At 36.3% G+C, this 14,515-nt stretch overlaps 2 protein-coding genes across 2 annotated transcripts in view; both read left to right on the top strand.

The window, feature by feature from the left end:
• Positions 1–1,412, top strand: part of LOC115300715 — a 38,862-nt gene extending 37,450 nt beyond the window's left edge. The window contains exon 4 of the mRNA XM_029950211.1: positions 1,288–1,412. Coding sequence (XP_029806071.1) covers positions 1,288–1,335 — 48 coding nt within the window. The 3' untranslated portion in view covers positions 1,336–1,412. The remainder of the gene's footprint in view (positions 1–1,287) is intronic.
• Positions 1,331–14,515, top strand: part of NSD3 (nuclear receptor binding SET domain protein 3) — a 75,160-nt gene continuing 61,975 nt past the window's right edge. Inside the window, exons 1-2 of the mRNA XM_029936172.1 lie at positions 1,331–1,417; positions 6,423–7,138. Coding sequence (XP_029792032.1) covers positions 6,467–7,138 — 672 coding nt within the window. The 5' untranslated portion in view covers positions 1,331–1,417; positions 6,423–6,466. The remainder of the gene's footprint in view (positions 1,418–6,422; positions 7,139–14,515) is intronic.

The raw sequence follows: 14,515 nt of genomic DNA, 5'->3' as shown, positions 1-14,515 counted from the left end.
GCCCGATGCGGAACGTGAGATCTGACCTGATCCGAAGCCGGAGGCTTAACCGACTGAGCCACCCAGGCGCCCCTAAACTTGGGATTTTTAAAGCCAGACATAACAGGGGTTCGTCTTCTTGGTTGCAGGAGGACTCCAGGACTAGGAGTCTCCATTGTGGGGCTTGATCCCCTCCTCCGGGAGGACCTCTCTGCCTGATATTCCTCCCACTTGTAGGTCACTGCACCAGGGGTCTGGTTCTTGACCACATATCTGCCCCTCCTACCTTTTTCATTGTGGCCTTCTCTTTTTGTCTTTAGTTATGGGCTGATCTGTTCTGTTAGTCTTCAGGATGTTTTCAGAGTGAGTGGCATGACATGTAGTAGTTGTGGTGGTGTGTTCATGGGAGAAGGGGAGCTCAGAATCCTCCTATTCTGCCATCTTCCCCTGTTCTCATGGCTACCATTCTTAATCACCTTTTTCTTTTCTTAACAGTGTCCTTTGAAAAGCAGAGGTTTTAAATTTTGAAGTCCATTTTGTCCGTCTTTTCCTTTCATGGTATTTATTTAGAAGAATCTTTGCCTAACCCAGTGGTTTATTTTGTCCTATGTTTTATTCTAGAAGTTTTATGGTTTTGACTTTAGTATTAGGTTTATGAACTAATTTTAGTTATTTTTGTGTGCAATATAAAGTAAGGGTTGAGGTTCACTTTTTCTGTACTGCTATCCAGTCAGTTGTTCCAGGCCCATATGTTGAAAATGCTGCTGTTTCCCTTGAATAGCCTTGGCACCTTTGTGGAGCATCAGTTGATTTCAATGTAACTATGGATTTCAATATTTTAAATATTTATTTATTTATTGTTTTTCATAATAAGCATAACACATTTTTACCAAACAAGGAATTAGTGGGTAAGATTATGCTGTAGGTTGGTATCGCCAGAAATCTGGCAGGTAAACGGAGGTATACGAATTATAAGCCCTTAGAGGACAGGGACTATTTCTTTCATTTATTAATTGAAAAATATTGAATAAGACATACATGGTCTCTGTCCATCTCTGTCTTCATAGAGCATACAGTCAAGTAAGGGAGACAATAAGAAAGTAAACAACAGGTTTGTATTACTATATTTTGTTAAGTCACTGTAACAGAGAAAAAACAGGCTTAGTCGGTAGAATGAACATGGGACCTTGGAAGGCCTCTCCGAGAGATTATGTGTGTTCAGGTAGCTGGAGTAGTGAAATTCCTGATTACAAAGATTAAGTTGACACATTTGAAAAACTGAAATGAAGCCCATGTGCTTCTTTTCAGAATGCAGTGCTTGCAGCAGAGTGTTGGTGCATGACTTTGGAAATGTAAATTGAGGTCTGACTGTGCTGGGGCTTGCTGGCCCAGAGAAGTAGTCTGGATTTTATTTGAGTGCATTGGGAAGGCACTGAAGGTTTGTTCTTTTGTTCTTGCTTAAAACTGTGTAACTATTGTCTAGATCAATACATTAAATATAAGTAGCAGCTCAGAAACCTCCATTATAATCTTGTCCAGTGTTTATAATCCGCCACCCACCCTACCCACCTCCCAATAAGTACCATTTTGACAGATGTCTCCATATTTTATCCTGTTTTTGAACCTTATATAAATGAAATCACACTGTGAACTGTATAAATAGAATCATTATTGTCTGGCTTCTTTTATTCAAAATGACATGTGAGAGTCTTCCATGTTGTTGAGTGTAGCAATGATTCATTTTTCTTGCTGTATCTTGAGGTGATTGGGTTTTTAAAAGGCAGCTGGCTGTTAAATGGGAAGATAGATTATACAGAAGCAGGAGAAAAAGCATAAAGACTGGGAAGCTAGCTATGGAATAGACAAAGTGAGGAGCTTGGACTAGCATGAAGAAGAAAAGATATGGAATGAAATAGACAAATATGAAATGTATATTTTGGAGATAACACTCAGGGAGTTTAATGGCACATTGGGTAAGAATAGGAATGAGAGTAAGGGATGTATCATAGTCCTAGGTTTCTGGCTTGGACAACTGATAGATGGAGATTTCTTTTTTTTTTTTTTTTTTCCCTTCATAGGAAGGACTGGAGGAAGGACACATTCAAGTAGAATAAAAACTGAGTTCATTATTAGGTCTTTTAAGATGCTTGTGATATATAAGGGAAGCTCTCAGACATTCATTTAGATTGTGTCTATGGAGCATATTGTAAAAAGGTGCACACTAGGGATAATTTGCAGATTATGGAGCAGCTGCCATGTAAAGAGTACTATATTAAGTAAGAAGATTTGAATTTTACCGTTTTATTCAACTGTTAGGTGTTTGTGTGATTAAGAGCAAACCACTTGATATTTTTGAGGACCATTTCTTTACATCAGTAAAATGAAAACAGTACTTTGCTTCATAAGGTTAAACAGAGTGTAAAATGTGAGCAAGACCACATTTTATAGTTATTTGGACCAGTGGATGCTCAGAAAAGCTTATTCATGCATATAAAATTTGAGTTAGTAGGAAACCTCGAAAGGCATGGAGGGGTCTTGGTATATAATATGGAGCTTTAGAGTTCTTAGTACAGGAGTAGATTTATCTAAGTTTGATTTAAGAACACGTCTTCTAAATGCTATGCAGGAAGATGTTAAAGATGAGCAATATCTAGAAAATCAGTTGTCATAGTTGAGGATTAAGGGGCTAAGGGCCTAACCTGACATGGATGTAGGGATCAAAGAACAAATCAGAGATTTCAGTGGAAGAAACTACAAAATTTGTTAAATGCCTTATTTCATGGCTTAACAGCAGGGTGGGGGCGGTGGGGGCAGAATCAGCCACCCTTGCGAGTTGAGGTTTTGGGCTTGGGAAGCTAGAAAAGTAGTGGAAGCAATGACAAATCTGGGGTAGTCTGAAAGGAAAACTGAGTTAGGGAACATTCAGTTTTGAATGTATGACTCTTATAGTGTGGTTGTCTTTGGGTAGGTAGATATTCTCTGGCAGTTAGATATTGTGGTAAAGACTATAGGATTAGAAGTCAAGAGATTGATTCTTTTTAAGATTTAATCACTAATGAGCTTTGTGGTCTTGGAAAATTTAGCATCTCAAATATTAAATGTAGTTATCTAAAAAAATGAAGCTAATACCTGTCCTGTTAGCCTTAAGGATCACTTTGAGGATCAAATAAGAATGCTTATGAAAATACTCTGTAGGGGCGCCTGGGTAGCTCAGTCGGTTAAGCCTCTGACTTTGGCTCAGGTCAGATCTCACGTTTGTGGGTTCGAGCCCCGCGTCAGGCTCTGTGCTGACAGCTAGCTCAGAGCCTGGAGCCTGCTTCCGGTTCTGTGTCTCCTTCTCTCTCTGCTCCTCCCCCTCTCATGCTCTGTCTCTCTCTGTATCAAAAATAAATAAAACATTAAAAAAAAAAAGAAAATACTCTGTAATTGTAAACCCCTATATAATTGTAAGATGGCAGTGTTATTTCTTAGTTCAGATTAAAATGAAATACTTGGTTCAGGGCTAGAGAAGAAAAAGAGAAGATACCAAACTTCTTAAAAGTTTGTGTTTGGAACTAAATCACAAACATTAGAAACCTTGGTCTCTGAATACATATGCCTGAAAACCTCTGTAGACCATAATTTGGGAGAGTAATCTGGAAGCTGATCTTGTACATGATGGTTGCAAGAACCAAAAACACAGATTGCATCTTGTCAAGTGTCAGTATTTAACTGGACTTCAAGTTGGAAGTTTGAAGAACTTTTGAATTCCACCTGTATGGTTGCCCCATGTATGTTTGCAGAATTTTAGAACATACCATTTTTACATCTGTGAGTTGTACATTTTTTCCAAGGGTCAACTTAGGGTATTATTTCAGTTGTCCTCAGCTATGTGTAAAGAAGTGATTCCTAACATTTATCAGCATTATCAGGATGGTATGCTGGTTAGCATCAGCGACTCTGAAACCAGACTGTCTAGATCAAATCACAGCTCTGTCAATTAATGACTAGCCTTGTGCACTTGAACACATCATTTAACCTCTCGGTGCCTCTATTTCCCCAGCTGTAATGGGAACCAACCTGAAGGTTATTGGGAGGATTGAATGTAGTACTGTATGGGAAGCACTTAGAATGGTTCTTGGCACATAGTAAGTGCTATTTAAGTGTTAGTGGTGGTTATTATATGAACAGTTATTTTGGCATTGATCAAGAAATAAAGCACATGAACAAAAGATTCTGATTCTCTTAGAACTTATAACTGAGGGAAATGGGAGGGTGTCGTGGTAAAGATAATGGGCTGTAGAGTCAGATTTGCCTAGATTCAAATAGTAATTCTGCCCCCTACCTCCTGCTTTTTGGTTTCAGCAAACCACCTAAACCCTCTGAAGCTTAATTGTTTTGCCTATGAACCAGGAGTCACAGTACCTATCCTACAGAATTGTTATGAGGATTAAATGAGATAATGTAGCAGAGTAGATGCTAAAAAATGAGAATGTTGTCTAACATCCCCCATCCCTCACCATAGTAGTATAGAGCAGTATGGGCAGTTTGATTTCCTGTATGCTCTCTTAGTCTTTGTAATTACAGAACTACTAAATTTCTTCCATTTGCTAACAGAGTAAACAGCACCTGTTTAATTGGATATACCTTGAAAAGTGTATTGTCAGCTATTATTTCCCTCTTTCTTTGCTGTTTTGGGTTATGTGCTTTATTATTATGGCCAATCCTACTAGAATCAAGATAGTAGACATTATTAATTAGTCATAGAATTGAACTGGACTGTAGCCTCAAAATCCTTCTTCACAGTATTCCAGGCAGCTAAACTCAGTTCATCAGACTCAATACAGTAGAGAAATCCTCTCTGCCTTAGAGCTTTCCACAAGAAATGTTTATGGGATTATCAAAATAATAATCTGAACTGTCCATCAATCCCATCTCAAGATGTAGGCTTGTCAGACTTTATGACAAAACGTAGTGGTCTTAGTGCATTTCCTGACAGATGCTTATCTGTATTACAACATTGTTACACAATATGAGCATCGTTAGGCACCTTCCAGACAAGGTGCGATAATCATAAGAGTGACTACAGTGCAAAGATTGTAACGCGGTGACGCGGTGACCCAACTGAGAGTGTGCATCAGAATCAGCTGGAATGTGGACTTAAAACAGATATGCTGTAGGCCTCCCCCAAGATTTATTGAATCAGATTCATCAGTAAATAGACCTTGACATAGGCGTTCTGTAAAACTACCCCAGATGATTCTATTTGTGTTGCTGGTTAAGAACAACTAAATAGTGTTAGGGAATCAGGCATCCTCATGTACTACTGGTATGAGGGTGAATTGATATAGCACAGCCTGTAAAACTGTTTTGCAGTATCTATCAAAATTTCAAATCTTTCCAATAGGACTACATACAGACACAGAGACCTAGTTTCAAGAAAGTTCCCTGTTACATAATATTAAATAGTTGTGAGCAACTAAGTGATTGTCAGTACACAAATGGTTAAGTACATTGAGTTAACTACCACAGTAACTATGTAAAGAATAAGGTATATATGAAAACTATACATGCTGATGGAGGAAGATATCTAGGGTATATTGTTAAGTTGAATAAACAAGTTACAGGATAAACCTTATTTTTAAAATTTTATATGTAAATATATAGAGAAAGATTTGGAAGAATACTCACTAAAATATTTACAGCGGTTATCCATGACTGAAGAATGGGAATGATGGAGGAAGGAGGAATAGACCTATTTACTTTTGTATTTAAAATATTTGTGGGGCACCTGGGTGGCTCAGTAGGTTAAGCATCGGATTTCAGCTCAGGTCATGATCTCATGGCCTGTGAGTTCCATCCCCACATCGAGTGCTGTGGTGACAGCTCAGAGCCTGGAGCATGCTTCGGATTGTGTGTTGTCCTCTCTGCCCTGCCCCCACTCACGCCCTGTCTCTCTCTCTCTCTCTCTCTCTCAAATATGAATAAATGTTAAAAAAATTTTTTTTAGATATGTGCAATAAGATTTTGTTATTTTTGTAATGATAAAGAGAACCACTGGATAAAACACAAATGATTTAAAGGAAGCTTGTGTGGAACGTAATTTATATGTGTCAAAACATTGCTTACTTTGCAAATAACAGTTTTAACCTGAGACTTAAAATTTTTAACTTGGGAAACAGAAAGGTATGCAAAACTATTTTGGATGTTTGCTAAGAGGATAAAATTTTGTTACTGAGATTGTGAAGTAATTGAGAGTTTCAAATAGATAAGCATTTACAGTAAAAGGCATTTGCCCTGTATCAGAATTATATTGGCTACCTGTTTCAAAAATCTTTAGTGCTTGTGTATATCTTGATATGACAGTTGAGTACAGGATGTTTTAGTGAATATTTTTTTCAATTGATAAACCTCTAGCCTGTGAGGATATTAACAGCTTTTAATCTCCTCTTTTAAAACTTTAGGCCCGATGAGAGAAAGGGAAAGTTAAGGATGCTGGAGCAGAACAATGGATTTCTCTTTCTCTTTCATGCAAGGGATCATGGGAAACACAATTCAGCAACCACCTCAACTCATTGACTCCGCCAACATCCGTCAGGAGGATGCTTTTGATAACAACAGTGACATTGTTGAAGATGGTGGCCAGACACCATATGAAGCTACCTTGCAGCAAGGCTTTCAGTACCCACCTACGACAGAAGATCTTCCTCCACTCACAAATGGCTATCCACCATCCATCAGCATGTATGAAACTCAAACCAAATACCAGTCATATAATCAGTATCCCAATGGGTCAGCCAATGGCTTTGGTGCAGTCAGAAACTTTAGCCCCACTGACTATTACCATTCAGAAATTCCAAACACAAGACCACATGAAATTCTGGAAAAACCTTCTCCACAGCCACCACCTCCTCCTTCGGTACCACAAACTGTGATTCCAAAGAAGACTGGCTCACCTGAAATTAAACTGAAAATAACCAAAACTATCCAGAATGGCAGGGAATTGTTTGAGTCTTCCCTTTGTGGAGACCTTTTAAATGAAGTACAGGCAAGTGAGCACACAAAATCAAAGCATGAAAGCAGAAAGGAAAAGAGGAAAAAAAGCAACAAGCATGACTCATCTAGATCTGAAGAGCGCAAGTCACACAAAATCCCCAAATTAGAACCAGAGGAACAAAATGTAAGTTGAAACATTTTTTATGAAAAATTTTGTAACATTTCAGATTTACTGGAAGTCCAAGAAATATTTTCCAGTTTTTATCTCTTCAAACATAAATATTTCTGATAACTTCTTTCTTCTAATCCCTAGCAAGGAGCTTAGGATGTTATCATAGGTGCTGAGTAAAAAAAAAATTTGAATAAATGAGTGGACATCGTTAGAGTGAATAAATATTTTTGAGACACCGGATGCTAAGAATCTTGCTGCTTATGTTTCTTTGTCTAATAGCTTAATTTATTTCCATTTGTTTATTATAAACTCCTGGTTTCTAAAGATGAGGAAAGGCAGCGAAGATGGTTAATTATATTGGTTTTCTTTATTTTAAATTAACCTTTCCCAAGAGAGCTTAGATTTAAACACTCATTACCATTGTACTTGCTATAAAATAATCTGAATAGAGGAACTATTTTTATTAAAATCAGAGTTAGTATTCATATATTATTAAAACTTTTGTAGCTGTATGCTAACTAAAATTTAAATAATAAAACAATCTTCAGGTGGAATTTTTATAAAAGTCATTCTTCATAGGTAACTTAGGATGCATGCTGCCAAGTTTTTAAAATATCTCTGAGGGCTCTCAGCACGGATCCACTGCCCTGGTGAAGTCTGTGAGCCCGAGCTTATAAGCCCGTAATAAAGCCCTTTGCCTTTGCAAAAAAATAAATAAATAAAAAATAAAATAAAATATCTCTGAGGTTTCAGTATGAATTTACTTAATTAGGTATGTAACAAATCAATCCTAGCTTGAATGAAGAGTTTTTATAGTTAGTATTCTAATACATGGTATGAATTGAAGACATTTCCCAGACATTGATTTGGGAAGAAATAAATATTTTTATAATACTAGTCTGCTTTTATATCTGATCTAGTATGCCTGAATAAGTTAATTTGTTATCTTCTGTTTAAAGAAATGTTTAGTTCATACCTACTCACCTTTTCCTTGGTAGCTAGGTTCCAGTACATCATTCAACTCATATGTGATCATTTTGTGGAGTAAAAGGCCCCACTGATTCTAGACTCTCATGAGTCTCAGTGAAATATTTCGGTGTTTCTCATTTTTCTGTAGTTTTATTCATTTAACAATACTGCTTAAGTATCTACTGTTAAAGTAGGGCAAGGAATGAAAGTAAAGATGCCTACTTCCGGGTTGCTTATATTCTAATAAGAGAAGCCAGAAAATGCATGCATACATATGTACATTCATACAAATATACATATGTAAGTTTAGATAGTATTAAGTGCTGTGAAGAAGATAAAACAGGGTAATGAGATAAAGGGTAATTAGAGACACTTTAGCTATTCTGGTATCTTAGTTCTGTATTTGTAAAATGAAAGCTTTGTAACTAAGCTCCACACCATCAGCTTTACAACTGTTATCTGAAATGCCTAAATTTTTAAAATCATTTCTTAAGTCATTTCTTAAATGCCCCACCCCTTGAACTGAGCTCACATATTATCTTTGACAACCTGTTTCTTAAGTAAATGAATAAATGGAAGGAGAGAAGTTAACTTTTTGCATTCCAGATGCATTCACTGTAGCATTTTTTTCCTAGACCTACAGTGAAAAAGTATGTGGTGCACTGTGACCCTTGGGAATCAAAAAAATGCATAAAACCTAAATTTGGTTAAAACCAAAGCTAAAGCTTAGTTCCTGAGAACTGTTTTGTTGGCCCATTTTGCTTTTGCTCTAGAGAATCTGGCAGATAGGAGAATATCCAGTTTTACTTACTGGGCTAGACTTTTTACCTCTTTTGACAAGGTACATTAAAAATAGGAATTTCAAATAGGAATGGATCTGGAAGCATTTAGAGGCAGGATAAGACAATCTCCTTACTTTTATATCTCCCTTTCTGCCTTATTGGAATCTAGGAAAAAGTTGAGTGCAATGGTATTTCTAATAGTCCCTTTATAATGAGATTTTAAGTTTGGGTTTTTTTTTTAATTTGTTTTGAGAGAGAGCAGAGGAGGGGGGAGGGAGGAAAGAATCCCAACCAGGCTTCACACTATCGGCATGGAGCCCAACATAGGGCTCAAACTCATGAACCATGAGATAATGACTTGAGCCGAAACCAAGAGTTGGATGCTTAACCTACTGAGTCACCCAGGCACTCCTAATAGTGAGATTTTAAAGCCCATTCGGTCTTTGTTGGATATGTGCTATGCCTACCTCTTTGTATCACTTAAACCTTTAGTTAATTTTTATATCCAGGGATTCAAATGATTAGATGGAATTTAAAAGTTTTAGTTCATTTTCAACTATCAACAATCATGTGGGGCATAATTTAATGTCATTATTTAGGATCTTACAATATCTTGAGGTAAAAGAATATTACTTTGACTGAAGGTATAGAGGTAGTATTGAATGCACTAAATATTATCAGGACCATTGCCTGAAAGTTGAGTTTTTGGTGAAAATCCAGGTTTGGGTTTTATTTCTCTCCTTCTCCTCCCCCATCTTGTTTTGTCATTGTCTCCTTTCTCCCTCCTGCCATCTTTCTCTCCCTCTTTCTCTTTGTTACTCTCTCTCCTTCCCTCTTCCCTTTTCTTCTAAAGAGAAAAATGAGAAGTTCTTGTTAGTTGAATTTTGATTAATTAAAATTTATCACATACGGGTGTCAGCTTAAGAAATGAGTGTCATAAAAGTTGTACTCCATTCTGATAATGGAACTTTAAAGCTAGAGATCCCAAGGCTCTTGTGAGTGTCATGCTTCACTACACTGTGCAGATAACCAGTGATGTGCACAAAATAATTGGTTTTGTAACTTTATGTTTTCTTTTTTTTTATTATTATTATTAGATTTCCTTAATTTAAACAGCATTTATTTTGTTTCCCTTAGGACAGCTTTTCGTGTTTTTATTTTTGATACCCTTGTGCCTCCTCCTTGTTACTAAGGGTCCAAGCACTTGGTGTAACAGCATCATAGTGGGCTTAGAAATGAAAGCAAAGCCCAAGTGAGACTCTGCTGACACAACTGGACAGCTCCCCCCAGATGCTTTATGGAAGCATAATGACAACTGAGTGCTTGGAGGAAAAGTTTGAATGTCCTTAAGCCAGATTTGTTTTTATATGTATTTTTGTTCCCTAAAAGCCCACTCAGAGGTTCTTTTTTGAGTAGTCTCCTTTAAAGTAATACTTAATGATTTCACTCATAACTTTTTTCTTTTCTTTTTTCTTGGTATTTGATCTATAAGTATTTCCTCCCAGTTCTGAGTTGTTTGGCCTTCTAAAGAGTGGCTGTTATTTGGAAAAACCTAAGCATATCTTCTCAACAATAAAATGTGTCCAAACATCTAGGCAGCAGGAGACCTGAGATCACTACTGAAATTGTATATTTTGTAAAGCTAGTGGAGCTGTTTTTCCTCCTATCAAATTAGAAACATGTGGAAATGTTTCTGCATGTCTTCCTCCCTGGCAGGTGTAATGCCTCAGGCATGTGAGTGTAAGGCCTATTCAAACATTGGTCTTCCACCAGCACCTCAGTGGGCTTATCCACTAAGGCTAGTCTCATTAACTCTTAGCTTGCCATTTTCATTTATAAAAAGCCAAACAGCAGCTTCCGGTCCCATCAGCACTCAGTTAGAGGTTATATTTGGTTCTCTAGCCTCAGAGCATTAGGGCTTAAAATTCTTAGAAACTGTTTACATGCAAAATGTTTTCTTTTTGTACAGATGTTTCAGTGTTTAAGATTATGGCCTTAAACAGTTATTCAGAAAATAATACAGAAAAATGCACAAACAATTTATTGCCTTTGAATTTTTCTTTCCACCTTAAATGTTGATATAAGTATTGGGTTTTTTAAAAGAATGAGATTTTGCTTAATGTTTTGAAAATTATTAGGGGCTAGGAGTTCTAGATTTGATGCATGTTATTCATTTTAATAAATCTCTTGGGTTTTAATAAAAGTACTAGACCAAATTTTTTAAAAAGGAATATTTTGGATTATGTGATTTTATTTTAGCTGTTTTCTTAACATTGTTTTTCTATTTAAGAAACTTCTTGTTATTCGTTCCTGGAATGTAGGTCTTTCCATATGGAATCAACTAAAAATGTAAAAAAAAGAGGTGTACACCCATAAAATCAAAAATTTTAAACAAAGGAGAGCTTACTCACTGTCATCTTTTTCTCAGTCTCTCTTCCTAAAGCAACACTGTTAGTACCAAAAGGTATTACTTGTCCTTACTTGATTTTAATCTCTTTTAAGCTTATCTATCCTTTGAACAACTAATGGAAAATGGATATTATACCTAGAAGTATTTTTATCTCTTGGCATTTTCTGACTCATTTTTCTTGACTCCTAAGCATTTGACTTCCACTGACAATTTTGTCTTAAAAACTTCCCGTAATTGGTGTTGTGATACTATGCTGCTAGTTTATCTTCTTACACTTTCTTTTGATCTTAAGTCATAGATCCCTAAATGCCTACTAGATATTTCTATTTTCCCCATGTATTAGCATATCTGGCAATGTATATTTCCTTTTTATCATTTAAGCATCCTTATTTGACTTTCATATTTTTCTTACTTTTATATAGTCTTGTAAGCGTAGAATAAATCTTAAGCTGTTTCTCTCCCTTGCCATTGTTTTCCTCTTAAAATAAGTGTAGAAACAATTTTAGTTCTGTGAAAGTGACTTTAACAGTGTTTCAAGGGGCGCCTATGTGGCTCAGTTGGTTAAGCCTCCAACTTCGGCTCAGGTCATGATCTTGATGTTCGTGGGTTCAGATTCTGTGTCTCCCTCTCTCTCTACCTCTTCCTTGCTGGCACTCTGTCTCAAAAATAAACAAACATTAAAAAAATAAAAATAAATAAAACCAGTGTTTCAAACAAACCAAAACCATCAAAAAAAGATAAGGTATTTGAATAATAAAAAGTTTTGAAGGAAATCTTGTCTTTAATCCAGAAGGGGAAAAATGTTAATAGGCTTCAGACCAGTTCTTACAATAATAGTAGGATTTTGTTGTTTGGCGAAGATGAGTTACTTATTACCTGTCTGTCCTCAAAAGGAGTTACAGAGATCCCTTCCACTCAGACATCATGAAGATTGAATGTGTGGAGGAGGATGACTCGCTTTCTTAGTGGCAGATGTGTTTCCTCAGTGGTCTTGTCTTCCTGTGGTAGCTTGAGAATGAGAAGTTGAGGTGAAGGCTTAAGCTGCATCTGTAGATTGAAATGAAGCTACTGAAAGGGCTATGCAAATGTGGACAGTATTTTCAAACTGCCTTATTATTATACCAGTGATCAGGAAAACAGTTTTCATTTGAACGCAGATTTTTCTTTCCTTGCTCAATGAGTGTGTCCTATCGAATTACATGGTACCACCATAGACACACCTGACAGCGAATTTTGTGCCCATCAACAAGAAACCACTACCTTTTTTTCACCTGGGCTATTTCAGTAACCTAATTAAACATTCTGCTTCTCTTGCTTCTGTTCTCCACATAATAGTTAACATGATCTTTTTAATGCATAAAGTGGTGTGTTACTTCTCTACCTAATTCTCTTCAGTGGCTTTTTACTGCCCTTAAGATAAAACATTTGAATATACTTACAAGGGCCTCGTAATGTAACCTGTCTCTCCTCTCTCATCTTGTAACCTCTCTCTTCTTTGGACAATTAAGTTAGTTGTCATGGCCTTCCTACCATTACAATTTTCTACCATGAAATTTCTACATTTGTTTGTTGTTAAAATTTTTTAATGTTTATTTTTGAGAGAGTGAGATACAGCGTCAGTGCAGGAAGGGCAGAGAGAGAGGGAGAGACAGAATTGAATCAGGCTCCAGGCTCCCAGCTGTCAGCATAGAGCCCGATATAGGGCTGGAATTCACAGACAATGAGATCCTGAGCTGTGGAGGCTTAACGGACTGAGCTACCCAGGTGCCCTGAAATTTCTACCTTTTTAAATCGCAGGAACTTCACACATTCCATGCCTTCATTCTGGAATGTTCTTTCCACTTTTAACTAGACTACTCATCCTTTGAATCTCAGATTATAATATACTTTCTCAGAAAGGTCTTTCTTGATCTTCGTATTTAAAGATACACCCCCCCCCCTTATTTCTCTTCATACATTTACGTTGTATTTCTCTTCATACATTCTCATTGTATAAGTGTATGTTTCTGTTTGTTTAATGTCTGTCCTACTCTAAAAGCTCTTTGAGGTGATGGATCAAATCTATTAGTTTCATCATTGCATACCCATCTTCTAGAACAGTGCCTGGAAAATCATAGGTAATGTTTAGTAAATGACTGATACTGGCGGATTAGGATATTAGTCTGGGTTATCGTTTCATTATAGTTACAAGTCTTTCTACAATTTTTTTAAATAAAACTATTTTTACTAGTATAACAACAGTGTCCTGAGTGTAATTAATTAATTGAGAATTTTAAGTAGCTACTGGAATTACTGATATTGGAACTAAGACGTAATTTGGTGGATCTCTTTCTCTTTATGTCATCTAATTTAAATTCTGTTCTTTGACAAGTGAGGAGTTTTTAAAAAGTCTTTTAAATTATAAAAGTAATATGCTTTTTACAGGAAGTATAAATAACACAAAAATACAGATCTTTCTGGGGCACTGGGGTGGCTCAGTCAATATCAGACTCTTGGTTTCAGTTTAGGTCATGATCTCATAGTTCAGAGAGTTCGAGCCTCGGGCTCCATACTGACAGTGCAGAGCCTGCTTGGGATTCTCTGTCTCCCCATCTCTTTGCCCCTCCCCTACTCACACTGTCTCTGTCTCTCTCAAAATAAACAAACTTAAAATATATGTAGATAGATCTTCCTTCACCATTTCGCTAATCTCATTCCCCAAAAAGAACTACTTTTATCAGTTTGATATAAAATGTATCAAACACTTTTCAAGGCATATATGGGGCTATTTTAAAATAAAAAGTTGGAAGATGTTGATAGATATGTAGATTACTGACATGAAATAGTGCTATACTTCTATCCTCTGCTTAAATTTTCTTGTTTAAATATTTTCCTAAAATATAATTGCTGGATTGCAGTTGACATATTTTTAAGTTTGATAGATACTTTCAAATTGCCATCCCTAAGGGTTCCAGAAAAATAATTTTTAAGTAACCTATTTGTGGATTTTATGATTAGAAAAATAATGTTTCATAGACAATTTGACAAGTACAGAAAAGTATACCAAAAAAATTACTTTTTCCATCACCTCGTGGTATTCTAGTTTTTCTTTCTGTGTACATAAATTATTTTTCCAAAATTGGAATCATACTATACAAAATGTTTTGCAGTTTACTTTTTTCAAATAATGTTATATTGTTATTTTTCCATGTCCTTTTATGTGTGTGTGTGTGTGTGTGTGTGTGTGTG

The sequence above is a fragment of the Suricata suricatta genome, chromosome 1 (assembly GCF_006229205.1).
Source record: "Suricata suricatta isolate VVHF042 chromosome 1, meerkat_22Aug2017_6uvM2_HiC, whole genome shotgun sequence".
NCBI classification, from domain to species: Eukaryota; Metazoa; Chordata; class Mammalia; order Carnivora; family Herpestidae; genus Suricata; species Suricata suricatta.
Note: the sequence above shows the minus strand (reverse complement) of the source record. Positions and strands in the feature narration are given on the sequence as shown.